General features: G+C 33.2%; 2 protein-coding genes across 3 annotated transcripts in view; both read left to right on the forward strand.

The window, feature by feature from the left end:
* The first annotated feature begins 2592 nt into the window (after positions 1-2592).
* Positions 2593-3916, forward strand: LOC105224014 (uncharacterized). The gene is made up of 2 exons (XM_011201973.4): positions 2593-2753; positions 2815-3916. Exons 1-2 carry the CDS (start codon positions 2733-2735, stop codon positions 3550-3552), a joined length of 759 nt encoding a protein of 252 aa, XP_011200275.2. The 5' UTR covers positions 2593-2732; the 3' UTR covers positions 3553-3916.
* A 6031-nt stretch (positions 3917-9947) lies between these two features.
* The window catches only part of LOC105224015 (CD151 antigen), a 48673-nt gene continuing 38388 nt past the window's right edge, over positions 9948-20232 (forward strand). Inside the window, exons 1-2 of one of the 2 annotated variants that reach the window (XM_049457218.1) lie at positions 9948-10129; positions 10439-10680. The gene's annotated coding sequence lies outside the window, so the exon portion shown is untranslated. Of the gene's footprint in view, positions 10681-20232 lie in introns of both variants that reach the window. The other variant, XM_029549325.2, reaches the window with a different exon arrangement.

A 20232-nucleotide genomic window follows, 5' to 3' on the forward strand; every position in this document is an offset into this window, starting at 1 on the left:
GCTTGAAGGATGTAAAATATTTTTTACGACCTCATATAGTTTTTTTAATAAAAAAATTTAGTTTGAATGTAATTTTTAAATTTATTACCAAACATGTCCTGAAATGAAATGCGTGAAAAATAAACAACAATTAAACTTAACTGTTGTTAATAATATTACATACCAACTTTCTGCAAATATGTGATGTAAATTCTGCATGAGTAAACGTGTTGTGCAATATTTCAAGTAAAATATTATATAAGCATATATTTATATAAGTATATAGCTAGTTAAATGAGACTATACGATTAACAAGTGCCTCCAAACAAGCCAGCCATAAGAGGTGTCTACATATTTACTACAGATATATATATGTATATATATACATATACATATATGTACATACATAAGTATATTATATAGAAATGGTGCTTAAAACTTAATTTATTAGAAACAACCTTATTAAAAAAGAAAACATTGAACATTAAATAAGAAATACATAGCTGGTGCTTGACAGTCAAAACAGTAATATTTTTAAAGCAGCATTTATGCTATATATCAAATTCTATTTTCTATTTTTCATTAAAATGAAAATAAATAATTTAAAAGTAAAACAGAATTTGATATTTATTTATTTTTTTATTAGAAAAATTTTAATTATTTATTTAAAATTATTTTTTTGCATTTTTCAATTGTATATTATAAATAAAAACTGTCAAATATAAAAAAAATGTATTAAAAAAATTTAAATTCCTAAAAAAATTGTTTAAAATTGCTAAAAAGACCGAGAACTTATTTTAATGTATATTTCAAGTCAAAATAATTTAAATGTAAAACACAATTTGGTTATATTTATTTTTTTAATTAAAAAAATTCCAACTAATTATTTAAAATTACTCAAAAAGGCAAATAACTTAATTTTTTGATTTTTTCTATATTATTATAGTGGATATTAAATATAAAAAATGGTCATAATATAAAAAAATTTTATTTAAAAAAATTTAAAATGCCAAAAAAATTCTTACACATTCAATATGTTTTTCAAGTGCATATTAAAAGTAAATAATAGTCAAAATAAAAAAATTATAATATACAAAATTTAAATTCCTAAAACATTTAAAAAAATATCTGATTTATATACATAGATTGTACTTAATTTACATATGTATATATGTATTTTGTAGATTTCAATGCTATAACGACTGCAAACAATAAACTATTTTTTAAACCGCTTTTAATTTCATATATATATTTTTTTTTAATTTAAACCAAAACGAACAATTGTTATATAATTTCGAAATTTTGCAAACGAAGCAAGTTTATAAGTTGTACTATATTTCTAATTAAATTGTTATAAGTAAAATATTATATTTTATTATGCAATATAACTACATAACCTTAAAAGTGATGCGAAACTATTTAGATACATATGTATGTACAATGCAATAAGATAAGCATGAAAAAACATTTTGTTAATAAAAATAGTTGAGTATTTTTTACAAAATGAAAAATTGTTTGATTGTTTTGAAATAAAAAAATATATGACAAAAATAAAACATACCCACGTACTTAGTATATTGTTAACATTTTATGTATTTTTTAAAAAATAATACAAAAAAATATTAAAAAATACATATATAAATATACATATACAAATTTTTTAAGTAATAAAATATTTCGAAAGTCTTCAACTCTTTTTCGTAACCGTGAAAAATTAAGAATTATTTATTAATTAAAAAAAGTTATGAAAGTCATAAAATGAAAATCGCATGCGATAAAAAGTTCCTGTGACAATGCTAAGAAAATAAAGAAAAAATTATTACGGAAACCTGCAGTTACGTCGCATTAGCAGTGATTATTTAAATCAATAGTGATGATTTAATTCAATAGCCCAAAAATCGCATTCGACCAAAATTTCTTTTTACACTGCTAAAAACAAGGACTAAAAAATCTACATATGTTTTCTGTAACAATGCAAAATTATACATCATTAAAATCAACAATATAACTATCAATCGCATACGATAAAAAAAAATCCTGTTACAAATGCAAAAAAATAACATTCAGAACTTTTCAAAATCAATATCGTAAATAAAATCGCATGCGATAAAAATTTAAATGACATCAATAATACATCGGGATTCCCTGTGTATTACGCACATACACACATGTACATACATATGTATGTATGTGTATTTTCCCATCAAAATAAATTAACGCGTTCATGTGACCTCAAAGAAATTACGCGGTGTGACCTTAAACTAAAAAGTGTTAACATAACCAGTGACGCCATACATGTATATCTATGTAAACGGATCAATGCAGCGACACAACTAATTAACAGTTACTAACAGTAGTACAATAAAATGCATAAAATAAAACAAATATTTAACAAAACAGCGACAATATGAAACAAATTTTAGTTTGTCAAAGCGTTTAGTGGTATGCGATGCGCTAATTGCCTTGTCTTCAAACTCTATCTAATGGGATTAGGCGATGGCCTACTGTAAGTGCTACACAGTAATACATCTATAGGAATAGGTACATTAAATATTTATATACATATGTATATTTCTAAATTAAAAATAAAATAAATGTCAGTTATATTATGTGTTCCGCTATTTTGCTGAGAACTTCCTTTAGCAAAAGTGATGGCAGCTCTACCTTCACATATGTTAATTTGAAAACAGCTGTCAAATAAACATTGTTTACATTTTATTTCTCGTTGTGTACATTATTTGGTTTCTATAATTATGGATAGTTCTGAGGAAAAGGTAATTTTCCATTAAATTCCATTTAGATATTTACAAATAAAATGCTTATTTTCAATTTAAGTTCTCGTGGACACAACAATTGACAATGAAACTCATACAGGAAGTCGAACGTCGTCCATGCATTTGGAGCCGTGTAGATGGTGATTATTCAAATAAAACAATGAAAGCAATAGCATTTGATGAAATCGGCGAAATACTAAATGTGCCTAGCGCCAACGTACGTGAAAAATTCCGAAATCTACGCATAAATTTCATGCAAGTGCATAAAAAGAAATTATCTGCCGGTAGCAGAGCAAACTATGTACCAAAGTGGGAGTTTTACAATGCATTACTCTATATGGCGGATACGTGTGGAGCTTCTTCGATATCTTCTGCCTCGTCAACAACATCAAAACCAGCAAAACGACGAAAATTGCGCGATTACAAAACAGATACACAAGATATGATTACAGATCCACTGTCTGACGATGGCAATAGTTCACAGACACAATTTAGCAACGACAAAGAGCCGCGTTCAAAGTTTGTCGAATATGTAACGCCCTTCAAGAGAACAACGGAAAATTTAAGTGAATCAGAAATGCCTGCTAAAAGAACCGCAGAAAAATTTGGCGAATGTATAGAAACGACAAGATCATCGCATGCAAAATTCGGCGAATACATAGCATTTAGTCTTGAGAATCTCGATGACACGCAATTAGTTAAGAAAACAAAAGCGAAAATACAGCTCATCATATCCGAGGCGATAAGAGAACGTGCCATGGCCGAATTGGCGCAGTGCGAATCAAGTGCGGAATTTTGAAACTTTTTTCTTTGACATATTTCCACTCGCCACTTTAAAATTCGAGTTGATTAGGTTAGGTTATGGACATACATACATATGTCGTGACAGACATCTGGTGTAACCTAATTTGATTGAAATTCTTACAAAATTTCATTCGGAATGACGGTTCATTACTATAAGAAGTACATCAATTTAAAAAAGACGATAAAATTACAAATTTTTATTGTTAAAATAACAGTACTTGAATTTAAGCTATTATATTATTTTAAGGTTCTTTAAGATCTATAACTAAGTATTTTATAAAAAGAAATTAATATTATGTAAGTACATCTGTTATTGCTATCACAAATTAAATATACATACATATTTAAAACACTTTGCATATAGTGTTGTTGTTACTATTGTAGCAACGTAAAATAATGTAAAATATAAATAAGAGTTTATGTAAGGAAATTGAATAAATAATTTTTTAAATTAATTTTTTTAGATTTTCTTTAAATTAATTTTTTAAATTTTTTCAATTAATTTTTTTTTTAATTTTTTAAATTAATGTTTTTTTAATTTTTTAAATTAATTTTTTTTTAATTTTTTAAATTTTTTTTTTTTAATTTTTTTATTTATTTATTTTATTTTTTTTAATTTTTTAAATTTTTTTCTTTAATTTTTTAAAGTTAATTTTTTATTTTTTAAATTATTATTTTTTTATTTTTAAAATTTTTTTAAATTAATTAATTTTTTTTTTTTTAATTTTTTTTTAATTTTGTTATTTTTTTATTAATTTTTTCATTAATTTTTTTATTTTTTTAAATTAATTTTTTCAATTAATTTTTTTTAATTCAATGCTAATTCTTGTCAAGGTAAAAGTATGTGAATTTTGCTTCAAATAAAATATGCAAAGTATAATTAAGGATTCATTTAAATTATTATTATTTTTTTTATTTTTTCAAACAAATTATTTTTTCCTTTCAAATTAAATTAATTTTTTTTTGTTTTTGTTTTACGATTTTTTGATATTTTTTTTTTTTAATTTCTTTCTTTTTTTTTGTTTTTTTTAATTTTTTTTGTTTTTATTTTTTTTTTTTATTAAATTTTTTTGTATTCAATCTAATTCTAGTCAAATAAAATGTGTATGTATGTACATACATATTTGTGCCGCTGCATTCAAAATGTCAAAATTTGACATTTTCTCACCTAAACTTTGTTATTTAATTTTCCCATACAATATTTGTTTGTTTATCAATTTTGATGTACTATTTTTTTGTCAAATTAGTTCAAAGCTCTCGATTGCCTTCAAAATTACCACAGAATTTTTCAGTTCGGATACCTTTTACACATGCTAATTTGTGTTGTAACTTTTTTCAGTGATTGTTTTTTCGTTTTTAAACACATTTTATATTTATTGTTGCTGTTGTTGTTTTGTTTTCACTTGTAATTTGTATGTACTTACTTAAACGTAGCCTCGAGCTCACCTGCCGTAGTCTAAGGTTGTGGTAATTTGAAAACAATTACTTTATTTCATGCGGCTGAGACAATAAAAATGTAAATATGTATAGGAGTGTGTGGGATGTATGCGTCTAAAAGCAACAACAATAAATAACTACTGTAAATAACATTTATAATGTGACAAATGTGTTAATTTGACAGTCATTTGTGTTGTTTTCGTTTTCTGAGTGTTATTTCTGGCAACAACAAATACTTAATTTACAGCATGCGGGTAAGTAAAATGTTAAACGCACAAAATTGCATGTGATTTTGGGAATTGTGAGCACACAACAAAGTGATGTCACTAATATCTGTCTACTAAAACACCCTCCCCCTTCCCCTTTTACGGTACCGCGTTTGTATTACTTCAGGCCAAGGCTTTTTCGAAGATGGATTGTAGGTCGGTTTCTACTCTCCATGGTACTCAATCTATGGAATCAATGGGTAGTATGGAAATATTGCCTATATTTTTCGATTTATAAAATAATTTGTATGGAAAAAATTTAATAAAAAAACTAAAAAAATGTAAATAAATAATAGTTAATAAAAAGATGTTACTAAATAAAAAATTTATTAAAACAAATAAACATTTTGATTAAAAAAATTATGAAAAAAAAATTGTTGAAAATTTTACGAAAAAAATTTATGGAAAAATATTATTAAAAAATATTAAATAGAAGAATAAAATTAATAACAAATTTTGAGAAAAATATATTGTCGATGTTTTCGATTAATAAAAAAACTTTTATGGAAAAAAATTATATTTATCTATGAAAATTCATATTGTTTAGTAGAGGACCCGGCGAACTCTGTTTTGCCGTAGATGAAACAAATAGCAGGCTCTGAATTTTTATTAAATTCTTTTTCAGAAAATAAAAATTAAATTATTTAAGTATTTTAATTATTAGTGATAAAAACTATCCTGTGTCCGTCCCTTGGTTCTAAGCTACCTCTAAACCAATTTCCAGCCAAATTGGTTCAGTCGTTCTTAAATTATGAATGGTGTAACTAACATGACTGATTAGAAAAAAAAATATATATATAAAAAAGTACGCTAAAAAGTTTTGTAAACAAAAAAATATGAAAAAAATGTGATACAAAAACCTAAAAAACGTTAAAACAAAATTTTCATAAAAAAATTATATAATTATAATAATAAAAACTACAAATATGCTAATATATGGTAATAGTTAATAAATAAACAACAATTCATCAGTTTATTTTTTCTATTTAATACATCAAAATTATTCATGTTATATATGTATGTATATTTTTGAGAAAAATTCTACCAATAAAATTGCATATAAATGAATAAAAGCTTAATTTTAAGCACTTAACTAAGTCAGCTTGCTAATTACAAACTCCACTTATGACTCAGTGGGCGTAGAACGTTACAAATTATTATTTACACACACGCTCAGTTAAACAGACATACATTTATTGTACAACATATGTATGCACATAAGTACGCCTTTATTCTACCCAAATCATCCAATTTCCTCATTTAATAAATTTGTTTATTTTTATTAAATTTGAAACATTATCTAAGCTTAGCAATTCTGGTAATTTGTAATAAGCTGGCGAAAAAAAATATTTAATTGCGAAAAATATATTCGACGAAATATTAGGGAATGTCAAAACACACACATTAGTGAAAGTCAAACACACGCACAACATGTGGCAGGTTCAAAAACAATTAAATTATTTAAGTATATTTATTTATCCGTATTTCAATTCATCCTACACATTGTTGGCGTGGCGAAGAGCACATATGTGCCAAGCGGTAATTTGGATAAATGATTCTACTTAATTTTTTTATTTTTTATTTTTTTTATTTTTATTTAATTTTTTTAGTAGAATCTTTAAGCAAATAAGTGTTTGTGTGTTAGTTGTGTATTCTGAATGTAAGTAGGTAATTTAGTGGGTGTTAACATCTGGCCAATGACAGCAAGCTGTAGGTGAAAAAGCTATTTATGAATGCCTAAGTAAATATATCATATGTACAAGTATATCAAGTACTTTACTCCTATAATTTTCTCAAGTCAATGTCATTCTAAAAATTACATAATTGTTTAATGTTTGTCACAAAATATGAAGGAAACTGTATACACGAACAAAACCCTTAAATATTTTTTGTTTAGACCTCTAACTTTAATTATAGACACTTGCTAATAAATAGTGACCTTAATGGGAATATTAGAATCTAAATCACATACCAACTATCTAACTAGCTAACCCGAAAGACATGCGATTTCAATTCTAACATATGAACGACTATAGTCTACCTGTTTTCTTAAGTATTCCTTACGGTTAATGGCTGATCAAAGATCGCACGTGGACTGCTATTTGTAGTCCTTTAAATGGCCGTAGAAGAGAAAAATTCCTGTGTTCGAACTTATAAATTAGCAAAACGCTTAGTAGCAAATACAAATTTTCACAGGCGTTTAATTTTTGTTCCCGTCAGCTCGGTGGTATGTCTGAAGATATGGGCTTCCAAGTGTAATGACCTCCCAAAAGTGAGACAGTTAAGAAGGAAGTGTTGAGTTGTTTTCACCTCATCTTCTTCCATACAGCTTCTGCAGACGGCGTCTGGCATGATTCTCAGCCTTACTGCTTGGACGCCAAGACAAGGGAGAGGTTAGCCTTACTGAGGACAAAGAGATCACTAGATCTCCTTGCATCAACTTTGGGGCCAAAGGGCTTTCGTGACAGTCACCGATGGTGGCCCAGCTCCTACGAAGCTCACTTATCCAATAGTAGAATACAAGAGGATACGTTAGTACCGATCCGCTCCCATTCTACCGATAGCGCTTTTAGGGTGCTTTTTTTTGTTAGCTCAACAGCTTTACAGTTTCCTGCGATACCGCTGTGGCTTCACACCCACACCAGTCTTATCACAAAGACACTCGATTCTATTGATAGCGAGGTAAGGCACTTTTTGACCATCCCTAAAAGCACTGTTAATGAGTTCTAGGCGAATATCGCCGCTTTATGTAAAGTATGGTCACTTCTCTAAAGGAGACTGCACTCCGAAGGAGTAAAATGTTTTCATCCATTGAGATGATATGACCTAGCAAGCGTAGGCATTGTTTTTTTTCTCGAAAATTCTTATTGTCAACTCATCAGCAGATGTTGTCAGCGTTCATGCCTCTGCACCATATAGCAGAACGGGAATAATGAGGGACTATAGAGTTTGGGTTTTGTTCGTCGAGAGAGGACTTGCCTAATCAATCCGAAGTAGCACCTGTTGGCAAGAGTAATCCTGCTTTGGATTTCGTTGTTGACATTGGTGTTAATGCTGTTTCCAAGATAGACGAAATTATCTACGACTTAGAAGTTATGTTTGTCAACAGTGACGTGGGACTTAAGTTTCGAGTACGACGACTGTTTGTTTGGTGACAGAAGATAATTCGTCCTACCATCTTTCACTACCATAACCATTTGCTTCGCTTCTTTGTTCCACCTGGAGAAAGCAGAACTAACGGCGAGGTTGTTATGGTCAATGATATCGATATCATCGCAAATGTCTCTTTCAGAATATTGTACTCGTACCTTCTCTATTCAGCTCTACAGCTCGAATTATTATTTCAAGCAGTAGATTGCGGAAGTCGCACGAGAAGTAGTTTCCTTGTCTGAAACCTCGTTTGCTAGAGAGTTCTTTCCCGACTCTGACGGAGCTTTTGGTTTTGCTCAACGTCACTTTATACAGACGTATTAGGTTTGCGGGTATGAAGAGCTTACTAGACCTCTTAATATTTTTCTTGGGTTAGAAGGACCTTGTGATTGCATAGGTGACCACTTGTCAAGCTCTCTTGAGCCTCACTCTCCCTTACTCTTAACTAGACTCATTCTTCTGCGGATTGAATTGGGTGGTTGGGTCTACTATGCTAAGGACCTACTTTTTCTACTATTATGCGAATATTATTATTACAATAGGCGAATACAAGTCAGGATCGAGTGATTTATCAAAATTTTGATTTTCGACAAAATGGTTGATTAAAAAGTTTTTTTGTGATAAGAATTAGACGTTAGAGTGGCTTAAGAAGTCGAAATTTTTATCAAAAATCTTCTGCTTAATCATTGATTGACAAATGTATCTAAGAAAGAGACTTCATGTCGATCGATCTGCTATTTCGGAGGAAATTTCTTCACCGTTCAGACCCAGCGTTTCGAGAGAAGTTCGTTTAAAGTTTTGAAAACCGATCACATATCCCCCAAACAATTTTCCAGATCAACTAAAAATTGTCGTAGAATATTTCGAAATATATACGTATATATATTACTTAGTACAAATAAATTATTATTTTTTAAACCACAAATGGATATCACCAGTAAAAATAGCGCTTTTGCGCAAGTTTTTCAGAGAGTTGACGCTTGTGCCGAACGTTCAAGTTCAGCTTCTCAAACATACGTAATGATAATAAGTACTGTTAGCGGAGCTTTTGAGCACAATGTTAACAGCTTAAAGCTCGGCGTCTTTGTTGTTGACAACAAACAACACAACAACAAAATCGATTGAGTATTTCAAACCATTTAACACACAATATTGGCGCAAGAGCGCACCAAAGAATACTCCAAGTTGCCAAATAAGATGTACAACAAACAAGAACGGCTTTATAGGGTCTGCGAGTATGCATAACGAGGCGCAATTTATTCGCTTTTGATTTAGACGTCATTCGTGGGAACAGCAGTGGCAACAACAATAACAACAATCGCTTTAAGCCACAAACGCGCCGCGTACCAGCAGCAACAGCGCTGAGCAAGTGAGCACCTGCGCAACCGCAGCCACTGTCTCTTACCGCATAATTCCCTTTCAGCTATTTTAAAGCTTGTCGTTTTTTTGCGACATCGCAGCTTCAGCCTCAGCTTTTGCTACAAACAACGAACGCCTTTGTTGGCGTAGCTCATAAAAAACCGTGTTACCAAAGTGTTCCCAATAGCAGTTTCGATAAAGTCTTCGCGCTGAGCGGTTCGTACGCGTTTGTTCGTCGTTCGTTGTCTTCAACTCTGTTGTGTTGGGTTTCCTGCTCCGGTATGCGGTCGCCAGTCATAGATCTCTAGTCTATTTGTGTTTTTGGTGCAAAAATTCGAAAATTCCGTAAATTCAGAAAAAGTACGCGATATATACAAAAACAAATTTGTTGTTTTTTCTCCTGTATGTAAATACAGAAAAATAAGCGCTTCGAAAGATACGAAAACGCTTAGATAAAGGAAGAAACGAGTTGTGCGCGTATACAAACGAAAAAAATATATATTTTGTAATTTTCAACTCTGCGTTTTCGGCATTTTTTCTGCTTATTGCCGCTGTTTGTGTTTATTGTGGGCCCACGATTTGTTGACTTAAGTTTTTTTCTTTCGATTTTTTTTCGTACGCTTTGATTGGGCAAACAATTTTTCGGCTTTATTTGGTCTTAACTCGCAGGCTTATATGAGTGTTTCCGTGCGTTGCGGCTACAAATTGCGGTCAAAGTTGATATTTGCAACAAAGTTAACTATATAGCTACAACAAAAAGTGTAACTTACGAGTATAACAATTGAATTAGAAGTGTAAAAGGCAGCCAGCTGAAACGATCTTGTATCCAACGTGTAAAGTTTTCGAACAAAGCGCAGAGAAAGATCGTTATTGGCAACAAAAAAGTAGCAGCGCAGAACGCAGGAAAAAAGGTAAGTAAGCTTTGATTCTAAAATTATGTATGCATTTATTACATACAGACTTATGAAACTATTTATAGTATGAATAAAAAAGGTTCCAAGTGTATACTACTATATTCTAGTGCCTTTTAGTTTCAAAGAACAAACAAAACTATTAAATATGTATCAAGGTAGGAATGAATCGATGTTCAATCCAAATTTTGCTGTTTGCTTCCATATTTTTATAGAAAAGGACTGAACTGCAGGTTTCAAGAAAAAGGTATAGATTTTAGGGAAATATGGAAATATCAATTGTAACAAATATCTTGCTATATTTTAAAAATACATAGTAATACTTGTACAAGTCTCGAAATTTTCTCGAACTATACTGAAATTCGCAAAGATTCTTCATACCAAAAGGTAGTGCATACAATTCAACAATTTGAAGTTTCTTAAAGAATGTCAACGCTATTGGAAATACAGATATGTATAGGGTTACATTGTATACTTATAAATGATCAGGATGACGAGACAAGTTGAAATCCGCGTGACTTTCTGTCTGACCATCCGTCCGTACAAACTGTAACTAGTCTAGCAGTACTTATAGTTGACTTATTAACGGAAATATTGGTCAATGTGTAAGATTTATAATTGAAACTCAGAGAAAATCCTGTCCTGATAGTGAAATGTTTGTGTGTCAAAAATGGATTGAATGGTGTCAATACTTCACTTAACCCTTATATTGTATAATTCATATTAAATATGAATTATCTATATTTCGACATTGGGAACGTCAAATACCATTTGGAAAGTGACAGATATTCAGTAAAAAGTCTAAAATTTACGAAATTGGTCGCTATTCACTATTCTACAGTTCGCAGATTGGGCAGAAGATCGTTTGATCGAGGATGGTCAATTTTAGCGAAAAATCATCTTTTCGGACGAGGCTCATTTCCACCTCGATGGTTACGTTAACAAGCAGAATTGTCTCATTTGGGGCACAGAAAACCCGCAAGGATAGTAGTCGAGAAGCCAATGCACCCAGCATGAATCACTGTATGGTGCGGATTTTGGTCTGGTGGAATCATCGGCCCATTTTTCGTCGAAAATGAAGAAGGAACCGTAACCATCAATGGCGAGCGATATCGCGCAATGTTAACCGAATTTTTCTTCTAGCAAATTGAAGAGGAAGACTTGGATAACATTCGTTCCAGCAGGACGGCGCTACGTGCCATACAGCAAACGCCACACTCAATCTTTTACTCTAATCTATCTTCGAAATTTAAAATTTTATATGGCCCACCCAATACCTAAATTTATATCGCTATCTGCCACGGGATAGGCAATCATCGCCATAAACTTGTTTCATCATTGAGATACCACCTATGATCTATTGTGTCCTCTCCTACCACACATATGGTCACAAAGCTTCAGCACTCGGAATAATTCCTAGAGCTTTCTAAGCGCGATGAAGGTGAAGTAATCTCTCTCCACGTAGATGGATCCTAGGGCTTTGAACCTGCTTCTACAAATTGCTGAACAATCTATTTAGAACTAAGTGTTCTGGAGTTTTCTGTTCTATGTCGTAAAGCCGGCAGTTTGTGCCCACGTTGAACAAGTGTTTCTTAAGCCTGCAGTGCCCGGTGTAGAGCGCGGCAAGTAGACGTAATTTGTCTAGGGGGAGTTGACCATATCTATAAATCTTGCTAGGTTGTAACCTCATAGTAGTAACTTGGCGAGGCGCATTCTTGTTGCTTGCTGCCAGTGACTTTCTCTCTTTATTTTCTCCTCCGTGCAGAGAAACTCCTTTGCACTGAAGCTGTTATAGTATGGGACCCCATCGCAATGCATGATTTTGGTCTTATCATCCTAGAAGCCAACACAGAGCGGACTAGTTCGTTGGACAGCTCATTGCCGGCTACGCCTTTATGCCCCGTCACCGCGTATACGCGGTTGCAAATGAATAGACGGTTAAGCCTTCCTATACACTCCTCCACTAATAGCGATTTGACTTTAGTGCCGCTTGAATATCGCTGATTATAGCGATACGCTGCGGTTTGGTAAGGTGAGGCTGAGCCTTATCATGTGACATAATTACTTTTTCGTGCCTCTCTTAGTATTGAGGTCATGAGAAACTCAAGTTCTTTGTTTCTGAGGCATTCCCGGCGCATGTAGTCGCTTTGAAATGGGTTAAGGGCGGGACTGCCAATGCTGAAGCTAGCTCGTTTTGCGTTTGACATGGGTTCTCATTGAGCAACGTTTCCAATTCGCCGTCTTCAAAGGTTTTGGCTCGTTTTGCGTTTGACAAGGATCCTCATAGAGGAACGTCTCCACTGCACCTTCTTCGAAGGTTTCGGCCTTCTTTTACGTGCACGGTCATAATTATCGAAATTGCGGCCTTTGAAGCGACGTCTTTGACGAAACTAATCACAGCTTATTGTTTCACATTTGGGCAGCACGTGCGTAAGCTTTTTGGAGTTACCGATGTGCTTCAGCCAAAGATAGTGGCTTCTCTGACTGAATGTAGATATCGGGCATATGCACACAAAAAGTCTGTGACCCATAAACAAAGTCACTAATGTGGAAACGCTGTTTATGAGGTCTAGGTTAAGTTTATCTCGTTTTGTAAAGGATGATCTATTTCAAAGTTCTCTACTTTTTTGAAAGAAAAAACACAGAAACTTCAAATTTAATGGGGAATGCTTATTATCATTCGAAAGAATAGCCTTTGACGTTTATTTTTTGAGGATTATCTCTTTCAAATTTTTGCGGCGACTATGTCTCAGATGGTCCATCCGTTGAGTCCAATTTTCGATCACTCGTTCGAGCATTTAGACTGATAACTGGCGAATGACACGCATGCTGCTTTGCTCCAAGACTTGAATCGAAGCGGGATTGTCCGCATAGACTGTAGACCTTACATATCTCCAAAGAAAAAAGTCTAGCGGTGTGATATCATATGATTTTGGTGGCCAAACATCCGAACCCAAAACGTGAAACTATCTGCTCTCCAAAGTTTTCTCTTAATAAATACATTGATTGCTGCGATGTGTGGGGAGTGGCGCCGTTTTGTTGAAACCAAACGTCGGCAAGATTACGAGCTTCAATTTCAGACATCGAATTTTAAATTACAAACCCAAGTTTTCCGTTGTTTTATAGCTTAATTTTTTATACAAATTTCATAAAACTTTATAGAGATATTGAGTGAAGTTATGCAACAGCTAAAAGGCAAGCATTTTTATGTGAAGACATTTTATAATTTCCTTTTTTATGACTTGGATATAATCGGTGCGCAACCACATACATATGTATGCACATACATATTTACTTATATGTGTTAATGTACAGTATGGTGGGTCAAAACCTCCTATTATATTTTTCACTTCATACTCTGAAAAATAGGTTCGTAGACACCTTAAAAAAATTCCTCCCAGTATGAGTCTTTAATATTAATAAGAAGGACCTACACTTTTTCTGTACGCTCTTGAGTTTCTTATTTTTTTCCTCATTACTGGGAAGAAACATGCATATCTCAGTATTCATATATTGATTTGGCTAAAATAATTTTTTTCTTTACCCACCCTAGTGTACAGTTGGCTTGCTGGCATTAGTCGTTTGAGCGCTTTTGATGGTGGGAAGCGCAAATATATCGTTGTTGTACAAACACAAAAAATCTTTAGTTAGTAGTTTTAAGCGCTTTTGTTTTCCACCATTTAGTTTTTCGTTTCCCCGCAATTTGTGCTCACTGTGGCACTGGGTCGCCAATACTCGTAAGTAAATAAGTAGTCGTTGACTCATTTGGCCACTGCTGTTTTTTGTTGCTGCATGTCAAACGGCACGACTCTGAAATCGGGTGTCAATGATGCTACTAATTACGGCTTTATAGTTACTTTGTTGTAAAAGCTTATAAAATAAATGCAATTGTTGCGTTTCTATTGCTGTTGTTGCTGCCTGCATTGCCTGAAGTGTTAGAGCGCATGCGCACAGACGCGTAGCTCGTTTGCTTAAGTTATAAATTATGCGGCATTCGTAAATGGTTTACATATGTGCGATGTATGAATGACGTAGCTAAGACTAATATGTGCAAATCAATTTAAATCAGCGAGTGTTAATGCAAAGAATGTGAGGGAGCATCTTCATCGCTCAATGAAGGCGTTATTTATGGAGGAAATTAATGGAAGGTTATATATTTTATTTTATTTTATCAAAGCTGGCTTTGCACACGAGCAATTGAATATGATTTCTCATGACATAATCTTAATTTAATAAACTATAATGTTATCATGTGTAAAGAATCGCTACTTAAGCCTTTCATGTTTAATAAAGCCTATATACTTAAGAGCTCACTTTGTATACCCTGAACAGGGTGTATTAAGTTTCCCACGAAGTTTATAACACCAAGAAGGAAACGTCGGAGGCTTTATAGAATATGTAATAAACAGGTCCATTGAAAAGTCCCGGCCTGACACATAGATGGAGCTACGAGAATACAGGCAATATGATCTTTAGTTAGCCCTTATATTCAAAAGACGCACGTATAAATTTGACTACTGTCTGATCATTATTTTGTGACTTAAATGATTTTGAGTGAAGCAACTTTTGTTCATGTGAAAAAATGGATAAAAAAGAATTTCGGATGTTGACAAAATATTGTTTTTTGAAAGGAAAGGAACAAATACTGTTGAAGAAACGTTTATGATTGATCAACATTATTTGGACTCTTCTTTTTTATTGGTTTAGGCACCTTTTACGCGGTTATAGCCGAGTTTACAAAGCGCCTCAGTCGTTATTTCCTTTTGCTGTTTGAAAGTTGAAAATTTCAAGTGAAGCCAGGTTCTTCTCCACCTTATCTTTCCAACGAAGTAAAGGTCTTTCTCTGCTTCTCCGTCGTATACTGCGTCGAATACTCTCAGAGCTGGAGTGTTTTCACCCTTTTGAACGACATGACCTAGCTAGCGTAGCAGCTGTTTCTTAGTTTGCTGAACTATGTCAATGTGGTCGTATATCTCGTACAGCTCATCGTTCCATCGACTGCGGCATTCGCCGTTGCTAATGCGCAAAGGATCATACATAAATCTTAAGCAGAACCTTTCCCTCGCGAAAAACTCATCAGATATTGTTAACGTCCTTGCCTCTGCACCATATAGCAGGACGAGGATGATGACTGACTTGAAGAATTTGGTTTTTCTTCGTCGAGAGAGGACTTTACTTCTCGATTGTGTACTCAGTCCGAAGTAGCACCTGATGGCAAGAGTTATTCTGTGTTGGATTTCGAGGCTGATGTTGTTATTGGTGTTAATGCTGGTTCCAAGACAGACGAACTTGTCTACGACTACGAAACTATTACTGAGAAAAGTAACCGTGGGTAAAGCATTGAGTGCATATATTGGCAGAATACCCGATGTACTCGGACATTAGGGATCTGTGTGGTATGGGGACTAGCTGGACTGATCATTTGCCCGCGAGTTGTTTAAGCGGCGAAGGCGTTTAGCTGGGAATCAGGGTCAGATTTTGTATGAGTTGTATTTTGGTACCACGGGGAGCAGCAGCCCTTGGCTTTCACTCCAACCTGCTCCCGTCGGGGAGTATTGCGGTGGTTGTGGTTAAAACCCAAATGTGCGAAAAACTGACTTCATCAGTTGAATGTGGAGATGCTTTGCAACTGAGTGCCGCACCCAAAGCACGGCAGAGGTTTTAGATAGGACACGAACCTTACCAAGGTGGTTAGTGTGTCCATTCCACATTGCCAATTGGATCAACGCATTGGTTTGATCCGCCGTGCTGTAGTGGGGTAAGGCTGTCGTCAGCAGGTAGCCACGCTAAACACACCGGACGTTGTCAAAAGTAAAGAGAAGTGAAGTGAGCCCAGTCGCGAATGCGACGATTGTTTGTTTGATGACAGGAGATATGTATTTCGCCTCGTTCACAACCGGACCCATTTGCTTCGCCTCTTTATCCAGTCTTGCGAATGTAGAACTAACGGCGCGGTTGTTGAGGCCAAAGATATCAATATAATCGGCAGCCAGCAGTTGTACACTCTTGTAGAAGATGGTACTTTATTAAGCTCTGCAGTTCGTACTATTTTATTCAGCAATAGATTGAAGAAGTCACACAATAGGGAGTCGCCTTGTCTAAAACCTCGCTTGGGATCGCATGACTCAGTCCTTACCGATTCTGACGGAGCTTTTGATGTTGCTCAACGTCAGTTTACACAGCCGTATTAGATTTGTGGGGATACCAAGCTCAGACATAGCTGCATAGAGGCTGTTCCTTTCCGTGCTGTCGAAAGAGGGGTCTCTCATCCGAAGATGTTGTGATATTTTCATGGGGTGGGTTTTTTTTTACGTGGAGGGTCCTAAACCCAGGACACAACACTGGAGTTTTTTGACTACCCAGAGGATACTTGGCCGATAACCAGAAGTCGCAAGCTAGTTGAGTCATATGTAAAAGAATAGTCACTCCCAAGTGAACACATGGCTCGATCTCCATCCATATTTAATACTTTTAGCATTAATCTCAATTTCAATTTTCAAAATATTTTATTTTCACGATTTCAATATTTTGCCTCACCACTGTTAATTATAAAAAATGCAACGCGTGCAATACTGATAAATACCAACAACTTAATAAGTAGTTATGCACAACACCGGTTTTCGATAAAAAAATAGCAAAGTACAACAACAATCCAAATGCAACAATGTAAAGCAGCAGCAGACAGCAAATAATGTTTGTATTTTAATGAATATAAAAACCTAATTCATAAGAAAAATTAAAATTTGCATTACGTTGGGCCTGGCATTCAGCAAATATTGAAATGATTTCTTATAATGCAAAAAGCAACAAAAAAAATAAAAACTTTAATATTGTTTTATGACATTTTTCTGCAAAATAAAAGCAGCTACCGCAAATTGTTTTTATACCTACAAAACTCGTTAGTGCAGCTTGTTGTCATTAAACAACAAAATAAGTAAAACAAAAATTAACAGTTAAACTACAAAATCAAGAAAAAATGCAGTTATAAGTGGCAAACAGCGAAAACAAAAATCGAAATATTAAAAAAATGTATTTTGCATTGCAGTAAACAGCAAAAAATTAAAAAAAAAAAATGTATGGAAAATCGCCAGTTCGAAAACTTGTTCTGCAATCCAAACCGTTAAGCGTCAAACGAGCCTCCTGACAGCCAACCAGCCAGTCAGCTAGCCGCAACTGTAAATTTGTAGTTGAAGTATAAAATTAAGCGCAAAACAAACAAAAGCCAAACGCCTCGAAACATATGAGTATAAGCATATGAAAGAAGAAGGAAAAAAGGAGAGGAAAGAAAAAAATAATAACAATAACAACTTTTAAAAGTAGTATTGCAAAATACTAAGAACAAGCAGCAAGAGTAGTACAAGAAACAGTATAAAAAATAACAAAATAAAATGCCAAAAAAAACGGAAAATCATAGGCAAAAGCAGTCAAGTAAAAACAAAAAAAGGAAAACGGCGATTAATCAGCGAAAAGTTGAAATAACGAGCCAACTTTGGGCTTACACTTTTGCTTTATACTAAACATTATACTTTATTATTATAATTTGAATGAGGTATATGTAGTAGGTTTGTCAAGCAGTTTGTCACACCCAGAAGGAAACATTGGAGTCGAGTTGAGTCGATTTAGTCATATTGATCCGTATGTCCATGGGCTTACCATATACATTTTATATGAATTTGTATCGCAGTTTTTGAGTTGTCGATCTCAAATTTTGCACATGTTTCCTTCTGCTCAGGAACTTGCTCTTTTGTCTGAATCGCCGATGTCGAACCACTATAGCATATAGCTGCCATACAAACTGCTCGAACGAAATCAAGTGCTTGTAGGGAAAACTTTTTTGTTTGACAAGATATCTCCACGCAAGTCGGTATGGTTAATTAGCCAAAGCAACGTTATAATTTGTGAAGAAATTACTAAGATCGGACCACTGTAGCATATGGCCGTCATACAAACTTAGCGATCAAAATGAAGTTTCAGTATGGAAAACTTTTTATTTGGCAGGATATCTTTAAGAAATTTTGTATGCATTATTCACAAAGACAGTTCTATGATCTCCGAAGAAATTGTGCAAATCGGATCACTATAGCATATAGCTGCCATGCAAACTAACCGTTCAAAATTAAGTGACGTATAGAAAACTTTTTTATTTGACGTGATATCTTCAAGAAATTTTGCATATATTATTCAAAAAGACACTTTTATAATCTCTGAATAAATTGTGCAAATCGGATCACTATAGCATATAGCTGCCATACAAACAAACCGCTCAAAATTAAGTGTCAGTATAGAAAACTTTTTTATTTGACGTGATATCTTCAAGAAATTTTGCATATATTATTCAAAAAGACAGTTTTATAATCTCTGAACAAATTGTGCAAATCTGGCCACTATAGCATATAGCTGTCATACAAATTGGCCTTCCGAAATCAAGTCCTGGTATGGAAAACTTTTTCATTTGATGAGATATTTTCATGAAATTTCGTATGAGGTACTTTCCAAAGCAAGGATATAATCTTCGAAGAAATCGTTCAGATTGAACAACTATAGCATATAGCTACCATACAAACTAACCGATCAAAATAAATTCTCAGTGAGAAAAACTTTTTTATGTGGCAATATATCTTCAAGAAATTTTGCATGTATTATTGTTAAAAACAGTTCTATGATCTACGTACAAATCGTTCAGATCGGACCGCTATAGCATATAGCTGCCATACAATCCGATCGAAAAAAAGCACTTCTATGATAATCTTTTATACTTGTGAAGGGTATTATAGTTGTTTTTGTTTTCTTCTGCATTTTGTCTTATTTCTACATTATCCTATATTATTTGCTCACAATTCGTATTGCTGCAATTTTGCGTTCCTTTACATTAATTTTGCAAGTCTTACATTGCATTAACTTCGAGCTGATCGCTGCTTATTCCATTTCATTTAGGCTTTAAATTTTCATTAAGTGCTTTGAAAAAAATAAAAAAAACCAATTGAAAACAGAATATATAATATCATTTTGCATAAATATGACATTCTTGCATTTTCTTTTATTTTTGGGTTTTTTGCTTATTTGCATTATGGTAGCAACGGTCTGCTGTACCAAGCAAAAAATCGAAAGGAAAAGAAGAGAAATAAGGGACTATGAATAAGTGTGTTATGTTTAAGCGTCGTATGTCAAATTGTAATATAGCAATTAAAAAATGTATTGGTTGATGTAAAAAAATAAGTTTTAATTAAAAAATGCTATTTAATGAGTAAGAAAAATATTTCGTTTTATTTGAAGTTTGGTAAATGTATGGAAGGTAATTCAATGCTGGCTGAAGGCTTGCTTTTACTAGTGCATTAATTGTGTACTCTACTAAGCAACGAAATAAAAGGCGTGGAATGGATTTAAGGTGGTGCAATATCATTTTTTTAAATAAATAATCACTAATTTTTTTTTAACTATTTAAAGCATTTTTTTATTCCTTATCTGTGTTTAAAGCTCATTAAGCCAGCGAGCCTTTAGATAATACAATTTGAAATAACTCTTCCTTTCCCTGTCTCTATCTTTTAATATTAA

The sequence above is a fragment of the Bactrocera dorsalis genome, chromosome 5 (genome assembly GCF_023373825.1).
Source record: "Bactrocera dorsalis isolate Fly_Bdor chromosome 5, ASM2337382v1, whole genome shotgun sequence".
Classification (NCBI taxonomy): Eukaryota; Metazoa; Arthropoda; class Insecta; order Diptera; family Tephritidae; genus Bactrocera; species Bactrocera dorsalis.

Bases quoted from the DNA above. Each gene is read 5' to 3' on its own strand.
- LOC105224014 (XM_011201973.4), top strand. From the start codon at position 2,733: ATGGATAGTTCTGAGGAAAAG. The intron at 2,754-2,814 runs GTAATTTTCCAT...TTTCAATTTAAG, and splicing joins TGGATAGTTCTGAGGAAAAG to TTCTCGTGGACACAACAATT.